The 14,836-nt window shown below is 31.4% G+C and overlaps 1 protein-coding gene across 1 annotated transcript; it reads right to left on the minus strand.

The window, feature by feature from the left end:
* LOC108995370 (multidrug resistance protein 2) lies at positions 1 to 3,791 on the minus strand. The gene is made up of 4 exons (XM_018970938.2): positions 3,577 to 3,791; positions 1,929 to 2,552; positions 1,609 to 1,787; positions 1 to 1,258 (listed from the first exon to the last, which is right to left on the minus strand). Exons 1-4 carry the CDS (start codon positions 3,657 to 3,659, stop codon positions 660 to 662), a joined length of 1,485 nt encoding a protein of 494 aa, XP_018826483.1. The 5' UTR covers positions 3,660 to 3,791; the 3' UTR covers positions 1 to 659.
* Between the last annotated feature and the right edge of the window lie 11,045 nt (positions 3,792 to 14,836).

Here is a 14,836-nt window from a genome sequence, read left to right on the forward strand (position 1 = left end):
TTACATCAATAACCATCGTTCACAAAACGATGGCCGTACGTAATAACGAGAAAAAAATGCAATATTTCTAGAACTTTAAAAACTAAATTCAAGTATCATACATAATTTCGGAACCAAAATTTGGAAGAAACCATCTTCGCAAAAGCTATTTTTTGACCTCCAAAACATGTATGCCCTGACAGCTGCACAGATAGATTATTGTTGCATAGTATTATCAGAATAAGCTAAAATTGCAGAAATATCAGAGCAAAGTGCCTTTAGGAATGTAAGATTGAGTTTGAATGTTCCCTAATGAGCCTTGTAGATGTAATTCAACCTATCTAGTTATCTTTCCCGTGCTAGCCGACCCAAGTGCAGGAGATAGTCCTAGTTGGACAACACCGGATGAGAAGTGTCACCATCTCAGATTCACGGAATCTGTATGAACAAGAAACTTCACCTTTGCCAACTTTTTTTCAAAAGAAGGATCATTTTTCAGAACTTCCAAAAACCATGGTCAGAATATTCGGTTGTTCAATCCTCTCGTACATAGTTCATTTTAAGTGAAAAAACTCAAACCTGATTCGTGGGAAAATTTCCTAATCCTAAAAATCTGAAGTCCTTGGAATCTTACAGTCTATTCACATGATTTAGTACTTCTGCATCCAAAGCAATGCTTCTTAAGTCATTTGTTCCTCTTTCGAAGTAGCCAATCTTGCATTTTCACGGTCCCGCCTAAAAGTATGATACAGAGGTGTGTAAAACAAGCAACACAATCCAAATGGAATAGCCATCATCATGATAAGTCCCTTGGACAATGCCAGAGCCTCCTTTGCAGACCCTGAAACTGGATCCACAGATTTTGAATCATAGCCATATATCTTCTCTGAAAGAATACCTACCAAGGGAGCGGCAACAGAAGAGAATGATCCTTCAAAAGCTCGATCAAATGCATAAATCATGGTCCGGTGCTTAGAAGGTACCACCTCAGCAAACATAGGGCCATTTGCAGCAGTGGCATTCCAGCTGATGGTTAGTCCCATTAGAAAGAGAGTTGCAGCAAAGGTGAAATAGCTGCCTACTAATTGGGGGATTACTGTAAGAAGGAACCATGAGAATGGGATGCCCATGAAGGCGCTAAACTGCGCACACATGATACGACCAGAGTTGGGGTAGATTTGTGATATTCGATCAGCTATTAATCCACCAAGGAGGGACCCCGTAGCACATCCAACAGCAAAAATACTTAAAAGGGTTGCTGCACTATTATGATCAAAACCTGCAAAAAGACCAGATGGCATCATAGGAACAGCTCTATGAAACCATAGGGTTCTACCATTCATATTGGCAGTGAATTGTATTAAACAGATCTAAGCCTCATTTTAGCAGTGAATTTCATATAATGGCTCCCCAATTTCAAGTATGCAGGTGAAGGAAATAAAATAGAAAGGTTACTACGCAAATAAATTTCACTTCTTTCATACATTGGTTAACCATGAGTAATCTTTACTTTGGCACTTCACCAGGATAGTAGGCCTTTGATGCAAATTGTAAAATATCATATATAATTTCAGCACATGTGGCATATAATACACCAAGGAAAGCATTAGGGTTTGCTTTCAAACTCACCAATTAGTTCAAACCACATAGTGAAGAACACCATGGCAGTCCATGGTAGTGACCCAACAATGCCCTGCAACACAATGATTTGAAATGTTTTCACTTTCATAACAGTTTTCATTGCCATCCAAGACTCCAGCCAAATTGAAGCTGCAGTACTAGCATTGCCCTTATCTACCAAATCAGTCCTGAAACATAAAGCAGCCAAGTTTCCAGAAACTGAAATAAGTGGAGAAAATGCATTTGATTGGCGATATTATTTATATGCAGATGGAGAACTACAATGAAATAGAAAACAAACTTGGGGGAGAAAGGAAAAGTGACATTACCTTTCTTCATCATCGCTGGTACAATGAGCAACACTGGCTATTTTTCTAGGGTCTACCACAAACAAGAAAACAAGCCACCCAATTAGTGAACTCAAGATTGCCATCATGACAAAGGCTACACGCCATCCAGGCATGCCCCAGTACTGCTGACCAGCCATAATTGTTGCTAGAACACCACCTCCGATGCCACCTAAAGTACCAACAAGGCTTAGCAGCCCAAATCCTGCTCCCCTCACTCCATCTGTATAGCTATCAGCAATGAAGGACTGGAGTGCTGGTATCACAATGGCCAAACCAAAGCCATTTATTGCTCTCCAGAATGCAACTTGAAAAAATTGTTGACTCGCACCCACTGCAGCAGTTGATACGGCCCAGAAGAAAGTGCCCATTGCAAGAACTGTAGGGCGATCGTAGTTTATAACTAGTACACCTGCCAAGGGTGATGCAAGGCCCTGCACGAGGTTCCTTATAAATGTAAGATAGCCCAAGTCAGATGGCCCAGCACTGAAAGCTTCACTGACTTCTTTGTAAACAGCTGGGAGGAGATTCTCGTCAGCACGCTCCATTATGGCAGCCATGTTTATAAGAATGAGAGACAGAGAAACCCCAAAAATCTTTCTTCTTCTGTGAAAAGAGAACAATTGCAAGGATGCAACAGACAGTCAATTTGAGCATTGCGTGAAACTCCTCTAACAGAGAAGCAATCATTGTTCTGAATCAAGCGCCAAAAGACACTAACAGCATCTTGAACGGCATAAGCATTTGCAATCTCGATGTGAGCAAGTGTGTATATAGAAATGCATATTGACACGGCACCCTGACTTTTAATTTTTTCACTGTTAGCTATTAAATTGGTACTCTCTCAATCCTTCTTGACAACAAGAAGCCATATACAGAATGATTACTTTGGTGGGTTCCTCGTGCTAATTGCATTATCCCCAAACCCATTTCGATGCTCCAAATGCTGTTTTTCCTCAACTAGCTCTACCTCAAAAGACGATCCCCAAGCTACTAAAGGGGATCCACATGGGTATAATTTATGTATCTATAAAATAACAATAGGACTTTTCTAATCTGTATAACAGATAAACAAAGATCAAAGGGTACAAATTAAGTGCTTTCTCCCCACATTTCCCTTGTTAATATCGTTTCAAATGATGTTTTGCAACCAGCAACTTTGAATAGCCGTTAAAACAACAATGCCATTTCTGCAGCATCGTTATATTTGCTTCTTATGGATATTGTAAATCCACTGACTAGTATCAAAGAAAAAAAATGCGAAAGCTCTATACATTATATGTTTCATAGACAAATATTTCAGACCCACAAAGCAATCGGAATTAATCCAATATGGTATTATGTCTAACACCATATCACAGTTTTTTAATCTGGATTTAAAATCTGCAAGTGCTAAATTAAGTCACCTAAATTAGCAGCAGGAAAAGAAGAGAAATTTCAAGAAACGGCTACTCCAAGATTATCTATATAAACCAATCAAAACCTTAATAAATACTAATCAAAGGCTGTTATTGGAAATTAATTAATGAAGAAAAAGAGAAGTTGGAAGCATTTACTGAACATTAAAAAGTCAACGGAAACGAAAACCAAAAAACCGTAACCAGAAATATGGGAGAATTCAAAAACTCACTTCATAGTTTCCAATCGTCTGGGAAGCAGAGGTTTGGATGGAAGACGAGCACCAAATCTTGAGGTGACCCGATTGATGTCCATGAATCAAGAATCCTCGGAACCTAAAAAACTGGGACAACAGGTCATCCCCGGCATCTATAGCGGATCTACCATGCCAACTTGCGCTGTCCAAAACACTGAACGCCCCGGGACTCATCGGGAATTTGCTCAAAAGAAACAAATGGGATATTATTTATATATTAAGCATCCAACGGATAATAATCCAAAACGAAAACAAAGAAAAATCAAAATCCTCTGACTGTAATGCTATGTCTATCATCTTGTTGGTGTTGGTGGTCGCTTTCAAAACGTGCGCGCACGCGCCACGGAGTAATAAAGTCTTACGTACAAAAATTGTCGGGTCATAAGTGAAGATCGGCAGTTCGAATCCACGTGCGACTTGTGTCTACGCTGGCGCCTTAGCATTTTTCCCGAGAAATAACGCATTTTGCCTTGTTTGAAATCTTCTTTAATTTTTTTTTTATTAAATTTGATGGTAATGGTACATTGGGTTCAATTATGTAATTCAAATTTTAAGCATTTTCTATAATTTAAAGGTAGATAAAAATATTATGCGAAGTCATATATTATTATGTTTATCTCTTCTAAACTATTTATAAGTGTTATAAAGAGAGAAATATAATATTAAATATTCATTCAAAATTTACTTAGTCTCAAAATTTTAATGGATATAAGGTGTCAATTTTTTTTTATGAAAAGTGTTACAGTCACTAAAAGATCGCATAAAATAAACTTACAAATTAATATAACATCATATGATATGTTAAATGTATTTTATAATAAAAATAATTTTATAATCTAATATATCATATCAAGACATGTTAATTTATAGATTTATTTTTATAAGATCTTTTTACGGTTAAAATATTTTTTTTTCTTCTATTAGTAAATTATCTAATTAAAAAAATTACCAGCGTTGACTTTAGAGACGTTGATAAATGGTGGAACTCGACCTTAAAATCTCAAAGTAATTAGCTTTTTGATTTTGCTAACCCAAGGCATATTCTTTCTGGCCCGACCCACCTTTTCCATTTATTATATTAGTTAATCTCATTATATTTTCACTATTTTTGTGGTCAGTGTAGTGCAGGATTCGGTCCGTTTTCATTTTTCTGCTGTAGAGGCACCACATCACATGTATGATGATGGATGCTTCTGGTGCAGCATGTGAAGGCGTGACCAGCCCATTATGGGCAGCCCATATACTTTTGTTGTCCTCTCTTTCATGAATCAGACATGGCTTTCTCATTGGCCTGCTTCCCATAGGCCTAATTGGCAAATCTTAGTCCTCTTAAGTTTGTTTTATGAAAGAGTGCTACGGCTTATTTTAAGCGAAAATCTATTTAGAAAGTCTTATTTTTTACATAACCAACACATCATTGATGTAAAAAAAAATTCATATCAACTATACTAAAAACTAATTGATTTTTTTAATTTTTTAAAAATTATAATGAGTCTCAATATAAGTAATATGCTAATACACCGGCTTATGTGTAGGAAAATTCTTTCCACAAATCTGTCAAGACTCTGATTCTATATTGCTCTCAAGAGGACCAAGAGATAATGATGCCACAATAAAAATAAATAAATAAAATCTAGATGATGAATGTCTGCCTTTGAGAGGGCATGAGTGGAAGAGGGTTGATAGGGGTATGTATTACGAAATTCAATGGTTGTAAGAAAGAAAGCATGATAAGTAAGTATTAATCTTAAGGTTTTAGTAAGATAAGATATATGATTTGCTTGCTAAGAAGATTATTAGGAATAGTAAGTCACCTTGTCCATGTGTTGCTTTTTATATTTAGAAAAATGCTGAAATTGAGAGAGGAACGCCTCAGTTAGTTATCAACTACAAACCTCTTAACAAAATATTAGAATGAATTAGGTATCATATCCCCAATAAGACTGATATAATCCATAAAATAAATGATGCTATAGTTTTCTCCAAGGTTGATATGAAGTCTTATTTCAGGCAAGTCCAGATTAGTGATAATGATAGATACAAAACTGCTTTCACCACTCATTTTGGATACTATGAGTAGAATGTTATGTCTTTTGGTCTTAAGAATGCTCCTAGTAAATTCTAAAATATTATAAATGATATTTTTAATTTTTTTGTTAAGATGAATGATATTTTTAATTCATTTAGTCACTTTATCATTGTTTATATTGATGATGTTTTTATCTACTCTAAATATGTTGATGAACATTGAAAATATTTGTATTTGTTTCTCGATATCATCAAACGAAATGGTCTTATTGTTTCTGCTAAAAAGATCAAATTATTTCAAACGAAAATTTGTTTCCTGGGTTATGACATTTTTGACGGACAAATTGTCTTATCGATAGAGCTATCCAATTTGCTGATAAATTTCCTAATGTCATCACTAATTAAACATAGTTATAAAAATTTATTAATTTTTTGAACTATGTTGCTGAATTCTACAGATATTTGAGGAAACATTATAAACCATTGTTTGAAAGGTTACAAACTAGTCTATCGCCTTGGTCTAACATTCATACTTCTCTTGTTAAAAAAATTAAAACTTATGTCAAGACTCTGTCTTGTCTTGGTATTTCTTACTATTAAATCTTTTAAAATAGTTGAAATTTATGCCTCTAACATTAGTAATAATGGTATTCTGAAACAAATTGTTTCACCAGGCTTATCTGAACAAATTGATTGCTTCCATTATGGAGTTTGAAATAATGTACAAACTAATTATAATACTATTAAGAAAGAAATCTTATCTATAGTATTATGAATTTCTAAATTTCAAAGTGATTTATTAAACCAAAGATTTCTATTATGTATTGATTGCAATAGTGTTAAATATGTATTAGAAAAATATGTTGAAAATGTTGATTCAAAACGTATTTTTGCCTGATGACAAGCTATTTAAGTGTTTTTTTTTTTTAATATTGAATATATTAAAGGTTCCCAAAATACTATTCTTGATTTCCTTACTCATGAATTCTTGTAGCGCCCCATTGGCAAGTAGAAGGCCCAATAAAGACAAACAAATTTCTTCTCATGTTCCTATCCCTGAAAAATAGATAGTAAAACATGAACCTTCTTCCCCTATTGAAATCACTAATCGATTTAATACCCTTAGCAGTATTGTTGTTGCTAAACCTAGTTTCTCATCTACTTTGGCCTCCCCTTATAATCCCTATGCTAATGTCATTGGTAAAACCGATTAACATATTCAACCCTTTGCTCCGGATAAACATACTATCCCAAGAACTGATTATGTTGAAAACAATATTGTCAAAACATGTTTTATATTGAACCCAATAGGAAAATATACACTGATCCCCTTGAAATTGGCCTTTGATTATTTTCCTCTTGGTTTCCATTGGGTCCTTGAACATATCCAGAAAATCCTGTAGTATTACTCCTTCATCCTTACCCGGACACAGTCCATCTTTATTAAACCCATTTTTTATAAAACCAACAAAGCCAACTAATTTCTCACAATGATTACGTTTTAAATTCTATCATTGAACCTTCTTTGTATTACGAAAAAGATCACCAATTTTGATATCACTTATTGTTAGTATGATCATATTAAAGCCTGATTTAAATTCATGTTGTTTCAAGATGTTGCAATGTCCCATTCTTGGTTCATCACTTGATAAGAAATTTAATTCCCAATTTCCTCTATGGTTTTTGAGATGGTTGCCACAATTTGGTCCCATTACAAAAATCTTCCCTGATAAACTCAATGGTGTCATAAAATATTTTTCTATTATTTATAAGACCAACCGACATGGTAAAAAATTCTTGATTTCCCTCAACTTTTGCAAAAAATATAAGATTCCTTGGATCCTGAAGTGGTGTTAAGTTAAAAAAAGATGATATTCTTGCTTACAAGAAGTGTGTCAAATGGTAGGATAAATTTTCCTGCACCCAGGATATTATAAGGGATTTCCCTCTGGCTTGTCCAAATATAGAAAGCATTGAATATTTCCCTTCTGCTAAGACTATGATTCAAACGTCTGTATTTTCCATTACCTAGGCAGTACATCAATCTGCTTCTTATGATAAATTCAGTAAATCGTCTAAGTCCAAAAATAAGTCTGTTCTCCAAGTATTTAAGAAAAAATATTTAATTTACTTATTAAAGCAGTCCCTCCAAGAAGATGATGATAATTCTGACAATAAATTCAAGAGATCCTCTGAAACCTATGTCAATATAGTAATCCTTATGAAGGTGATATATTCGAACATGATCCAGAAACTACCTCAAGGTTGTCAAGAGATTGATCCACACACTCTGTATTTTCTGCTCTTATTTATTCTGCCTTTCGCCTTCTTGGTATCAATGGATGGCTTGAACGGACAATAGATTTATTTTCTGTAACAAAATTTGATTTTTTTACCATGCTCAAACTATTTTTTGAAATAGCATTTGAAACATAGTAGTTTTCAACAAAGTCAAAAAAGAATATATGTTTTTGCAGATCACATGCATCTTTTCTTTCCATTTTCATTTAACACGCAATTGTTCTTTTTCATCAAAAGTAGCATGGTAACATCTTCTTTTCTCTTTATTATTAGAAGAATTATAATCATTTTACAAAGCAACCACATCAATCTCTAAAGCTCTCTTTATCACAGTTAATTGGTTGTGAATAATAGGAGTACCAAAATTAGAAGCAGTATGAGACATGGAAGAAGTCTCTTCTTCTTCTTTAATATGTTAATCATTTTTAGACAAATATGTATTTTAGTAGTAGAATAAGCAGTACTTACTAGCGATCCCTTTTAACTTCAAATCAAGCTTAACAATACTTTCTAGAAAATCCTTGAGATCTTGGTCTATTCTTACCAGATTTTCTAAGGCAGTAGACCTAGTGAAAGAATTTCTTCTTTCATTAATCAATAGAGACTTATTAGTCTTATTGTCAAGACTTATTTTAACAGTACCATCAAGTTATTACTGTATATAATCAAGATTAATCTCATAAAAAACAAACTTAGCAGGCTGAGATTCACGTTCCAATAACCATTCATTAAGAATAGTGATATATTTCCAGTGAATCATTTTTGCAATTTGGATCTTATCGTCAGGAGTATAATTTTGGATTAATATAGTTTTATTACCGAAATTTTTCAAAAAAGCTTTGGGATTAAGATTAGTTTTTAATACTCTATAATAAATACGATAAAAAATAGCAAGGGATTTGCTCCCTTCATCCATATTATAACCAGATGTCAAAATATTCAAAGTTAATGCTTTAAGAATGTTAAGATCATCTAAAGCAAGAGTCAGATAAAAAAAATAATCAAAATGAACAGGACCATTAAACAAAGATGACTAGATCATACCAAATATACTAGTTTCAAATTTCTTGAATTTAGCATCTTTTAAGCATAGAAGTATAGAAACATTAATCCCCTTTTGTGTAAGAGGCTTAACAACTACTTGAATAGAGATGTAGGAATTTATATCATTTGACAAGAAAATCATGAATGGATTTTTTGTTAAACAAATACAAATTTTGAAGGATTTTAAAAATGGCATAAGTCTGTTCAACTATCTTAACATTAAACTCGGTTTTAAAATTAGAGTGAATCCAACTAGTTTTGTAAAATACAACATTTTTTGCAATTAGTACAATCATTTTCTTCAAAAGAGTAGTACTCCTCCTCATTAATAATATTAATTAGGAGGCTTACTAGATCTGGAGCTAACAGATGAGTTGGACCTAAACATTCTATGCATCGAAAAACTTGCTAAAATCTTAGGATTAATACATACTTATCATGTTTTTTTTTTTCACAGCTATTGCATTTCGTAACACATATCCCTATCAATGCTCTTCCTCTCATGCCCTCTTTCTCAAGCCTTACTCATGTTCACTTATGGAAATTTACTTTACAATAAAGGTGGCGTCAATGGGAATAAGAAGAAAAACACAATATTAGGGTTAGATACAGGAGTAGGACAAAAGAAGATCGTCGAAGGAATAGAAGATATAGAACCAATACAACTATCAGCAACCAAACCGTTTTGGCTCTGATACCAGGAAGGCAGACGTATTAATAAATAAGAGCAGGAATAAATATATAAATATAGGTGATAGAGCCATCCAAGTACAAATAAGAAGATAACATATTATAAGTAAGAAAATAAGAAATAGAATCAAATAAGTAAACAGGAAAATAAAATAAGCAAATAATTAATTACTTACATTATTATTATTATTTACTAATCTGTTAATTTTTTTTTTACATATATATTTGGTGGGTTCTACTGGCTATATTTTTTTTTATTATTATTAAAATTTAAAAAGCCGTGGATGCAAAGTATCGGCCATTATCCTTTAATCATGCTGAAAAATTTCGATCCACTCGTGGCTGTCAAGAATCATAATAAATAGCATGAATTGGACAGTTGACAATAGAGAGGAAAAAAAATGAAGATGATATTGATATTTAGAATAAAGAAAGGATATGCTGCATGGGTCTTCAATGCACGCGGTTTCTATATTCAATTGCTCCAATATTCCTGCCACGTACAAGATCACTGAATACATTTACTGCACCATAAATCAAATGAAGGATTAAATGCTGGTGAAAACAACGTGCATGGTGGCGTATGCGTGTAATAACGTTGTAGGATCTTTTTGATCATACACAAGTCATAGATATTGGTCCGTGACAAAGAAGATATTAATAATCCAACGACATTATGACACACGACTAACGGTCGAAGAACAAATGACGAGGTACATGCATAGTAATGAAGTTTCATGAAGTCAAGATTTCTTATCATATATATAAATATGAAATTTAATTTCGCATTAGACAAGTCCAATCCACGTGAGGATAATTAGGTGAAGGTAGTTGTCCTCTTGCCTAGTCTTGTTAACCTTTACTTTAGTCCATACACTTGTACCTTGTCATGCTTACTAACACTGTTTTAATTTCTTCGTTTATCTTTGACTAAGGATGCACAAAACGTTGGTTGTAAGTTGGATGCAGACTGATCACTGATTTGATAAAAAATCAATATGTCAACATCTGAATTCACCACTTGGCCGGGTAAGACTTTCCCTTAATGAGTGGGCCGGGAGAGTCGGGATTCAAATTTATAATCTCTACTTTGATATTACGTGAAATCATAACCTATACTAAAAGTTTAATTTGATGGAAAAAATTAGATTTAATTATTAGTATTATATTCGTAACACAACAATAATTCATCTCTTGCGCTCAATGTAGTAATTATAATTTCTCTCTCAAAGTTTGTGGGAGTACTTTTGTTTGTTCTTATGGATTGCATCCATACTAGTATTGAGACAAATCGATACAAGTAGGCAATATTCTTCAATAGAGAAGTTTCCTGCCTCTCTTACGGCCAGTAGGTCTCATTCTAACTTTGGGATGTAGTTTCTTTAATATGACTTTGTTCCCCTTCTTGTATCTGGTGAAGAAAGGTTCTTTTCAATGAATGTGTGATACCACCAACAATCTAATAAACATGTCAACGAACCAAAGTTCATTGAATCGAACAAATAGCATATATATACAGCTGAATGTATAATATGATTGACAATCTAATAAGGGAGGGTTAGATGAATCAAACATGCATGCATGCATTTAATTAAGACATGTATAGCTCTGTTAAAAAATTAGATTTTTTTAAAGAACCAAAAGAATAAATTTGACTTTTGACATATATCCCTATTCCTTATATAATATTCAATTAGCAATGTGTACAATTTATTTAGAGGGTTGAAAATAATAAGCTGGTGTGTGCTAAAAGCAGAGAAGACAACAAAACTTTGTGCGCACAATCTGTCAAACAGGTGGAGTGTAGCAAAACTTCACAACTTAGGAACTCTAGAAGACATCAATGATTTTGGCCGAGTATAATCACAAAATCTGTCAAACAAGCTCCTAATTTCTAAACAAAGATCATCAACTCCTGTATCAAAGTTCCACTTAATTTGCCTAGCTTGCAATAAAAAATAGTGTATTTCGATCAGTCTTCAGTGTAATAGCAAGTCAAAAACACTCATCTCAGAACCCGAAGGTGCAGTTCCTCAAATCTCCTCCTCCCGCGTCATGAATCACGCCTTCGACGTCAGAAGAAATTGCGAGCTGATTTCAGCAAATTTTTTCTCCTATTTTTTATACTATATTTTTATAGCATCCATAATTTGCTATGAAAATTATAAATAAATATATTTTCTTTGGGTGGATAATTTATTAATTAGAAAATATATTTATAAATAAAACAAAAATAATTATAAACAAAAATAATTATAAATATATTTTTTAATGGGTCTTGTGATAGATTATTTATTTACATATACTAGAAAGTTTGTAGCACATTTCAAAACATATTAGCATCGCTAATTTTAGAAGGTCTAGCCCAAAATTTATTTTAGTAAATGATTGGCCCATACTTAATTTTCATAATAATAAATTTATAAAATAAAGTGATTTTATATATGAGACAGACCATAAAATAGATACATAGATTCAACATTTTCTTTGCTTTATGCCAAGTTGTTGAGAACATTATAGAATATAATTTTTCCAAAACAAATCTTAGTAATTTTCAATTAAGAATGTGCATACATACGGTGTTTGCATAAAATAAGTGGAAAAGCTAGGTAAAATGACCATCAGTACTTGAAAATGAAAAATGATTTTAAGCACAATATTTTGATAAAAAAGATTTTATAAATATATAAATAATTATATAATTATTTTCTTGGCAAAAAATAAACAAATTTTCAATTTTATTAAATTAATATATTTTAATAAAAATATTGTCATCCTATTATATTATTATAAAACATCTTATAAAAAATGAATAATGATATATACACAACACATTGTACAATAATATTATAAAATGAGAGTGTTTTTGTAAAATAATGTTATTTTTATATTATGTTTTACAGAAATACCCGTAATTTAAAACATGATTGTGTAAAGTGTTGTAAAAAATGTTGTGTGTAAATCATTTTTCATAAAAAATTATATTTGAGTAGGTAATTTATAAATTACTATTATTATTTATAAATATATTTATAAATAAAACAAAATCATTACAAATACTATGCAATATTTGGTGGGAGCCACATCTATCAAATCTCTAAAAAGTCAAAACCATCTCATCTGACTTCATAATCTAAACACACCATTTTTAAAAACCATCTCATCTCATATCTGAATCCGAACAAGGGCTTAGTGTTGCAAAATACCTATAGAAAATTGAACCTGATTTCAAAAACTGGGCAATCAGTGATATCTTCTAGTAATATATGTTTAGAGAAGTGTTACAATTACAAATAAATTTATAAATTGAAATGATTTTATATAACATATTAGATCTATTTTATAATATAAATAATTATACAATTTAACGTATTATACCAATTTATATTAATAATACTTTTATGAAATCTATTATAATTAAAATATTTCTCATATTATAATATCAATAGGTGAAGGAGAGGAGGGGAGGGTAGTCATGAGGACGGTCCGTGAGCAAAGAAGAAAGTAAAAATGGATTGGCCAATTTAGAGTAGTAGTATTGGTTTATATATATGTACTTACAAAATCATTTCTTTTGTATATCCATTTTGTCATTCAAGTAAAATTTTTATATTGACATATACATATTTGAGACAAAATAATAAAAAAATATTATTATTTTATTATTATTAATTTTTTGATAAAATCAAATTTTTTTATATATTTTGTAATTAACATCCACTACATATATTTGACATTAATAATACAAATGTAATAATAAAAAATATAATTTTTTATATATTATATTAAAAATATAATAAAATGAAAAATATACATAATATATTATAATAATAAAATAAATGTGTAAGTGAATGTTTATTGTGTTGTTGAAAGAAAGAGAAAATGAAAGGATTGTGAGAGAGAGTGGGAGGAGAGAGAAATAATAATTAAAATATAATTTATAGGGTGAATAGTAATTATCCAAATTTAAATAAGTACTATTCATATGTAGTTAAATATTTAAATATGTATAAGTTAATATGAAGAATTTTAAAATCATATTATACAAATTTGATTTTATATATGCATATGTATAAACCAATATTAATTGTCGGTCTCGTTTGTTTTCGAAGATGAGATAAAATGAAATGAGATTAAAGTTAAAAAGTTGAATAAAATATTGTTAGAGTATATTTTGTAATATTATTTTTATTTTAGAATTTAAAAAAATTAAATTATTTATTTTATTTTATATTAAAAATTAAAAAAATTATAATAATTAGATAAAATGAGATATTTTTCTAAAACAAACGAGTTCTTAATTAACATAATGAGCGTTTGGGGGCAATGTTTTTGGGGGAATGATGGATCATGGAACTCCCACGTGGTCTCCTTGACCAATGAGAACAAAAGATACAGAGAGGGGCAGGTGGTCCCCGCACCCACGATGTCTCCCTTCCACGCCGCCCCCGCACGTGTGTCAAAGTCTTGTTCCCTTCCTTGCCTTAAAGCCAGTTAGCTATCCCGTCCCGCTCAACCTTAGCTGGATCCGCACGTGCCCATCCCATTGCCCCAACTATAACGTCTTTTGGTCCTTTGGACCAAGGCCTCCTTTTTTTTTTTTTTTTTCCTTAAAATATATATATATATATATATGTTTTAAGTGTTTTATTAGATTTTGAGGAATATAAAAAAAAAATTATAAAAACAATTATTGGATATAATTATTAACTAAAAATGTATCATATTTATAAAAATAATATTATTTTATTAAAATATCCTTAATTAAAATATAATTATATAAAATATTATAAAATAAAATAAAAAATGATACTATACCTTCTGAATTTGTATTCTCAATTTGGTCGTTTATTTATTTTAAATTAATAATTAAGAAAATAATTATTAATATATTGATATTTTTTATTTTTTAAAAATATTTAAAGATATTTTAATATTAAATACGAATTACTTAAATATTTTTAAAAGAAAACCTTAAATACGAAATAACTATTACAAATAGGCTAAAAATAAAGTTCGTACGTTAATTCTGAAAATATCAGAAGGACTTCAATGGGTAGGTTGAAAACTGGAAATTACTAAATTAGAATCACAATGGGGACAGTACTGTCATTTACTTTTGTCTAAACGGTGGTATTTTAGTCATATCGGCAAAGTTCATGGCGTGTACCCC

This window comes from Juglans regia, chromosome 7, assembly GCF_001411555.2.
Source record: "Juglans regia cultivar Chandler chromosome 7, Walnut 2.0, whole genome shotgun sequence".
Lineage (NCBI taxonomy): Eukaryota > Viridiplantae > Streptophyta > Magnoliopsida > Fagales > Juglandaceae > Juglans > Juglans regia.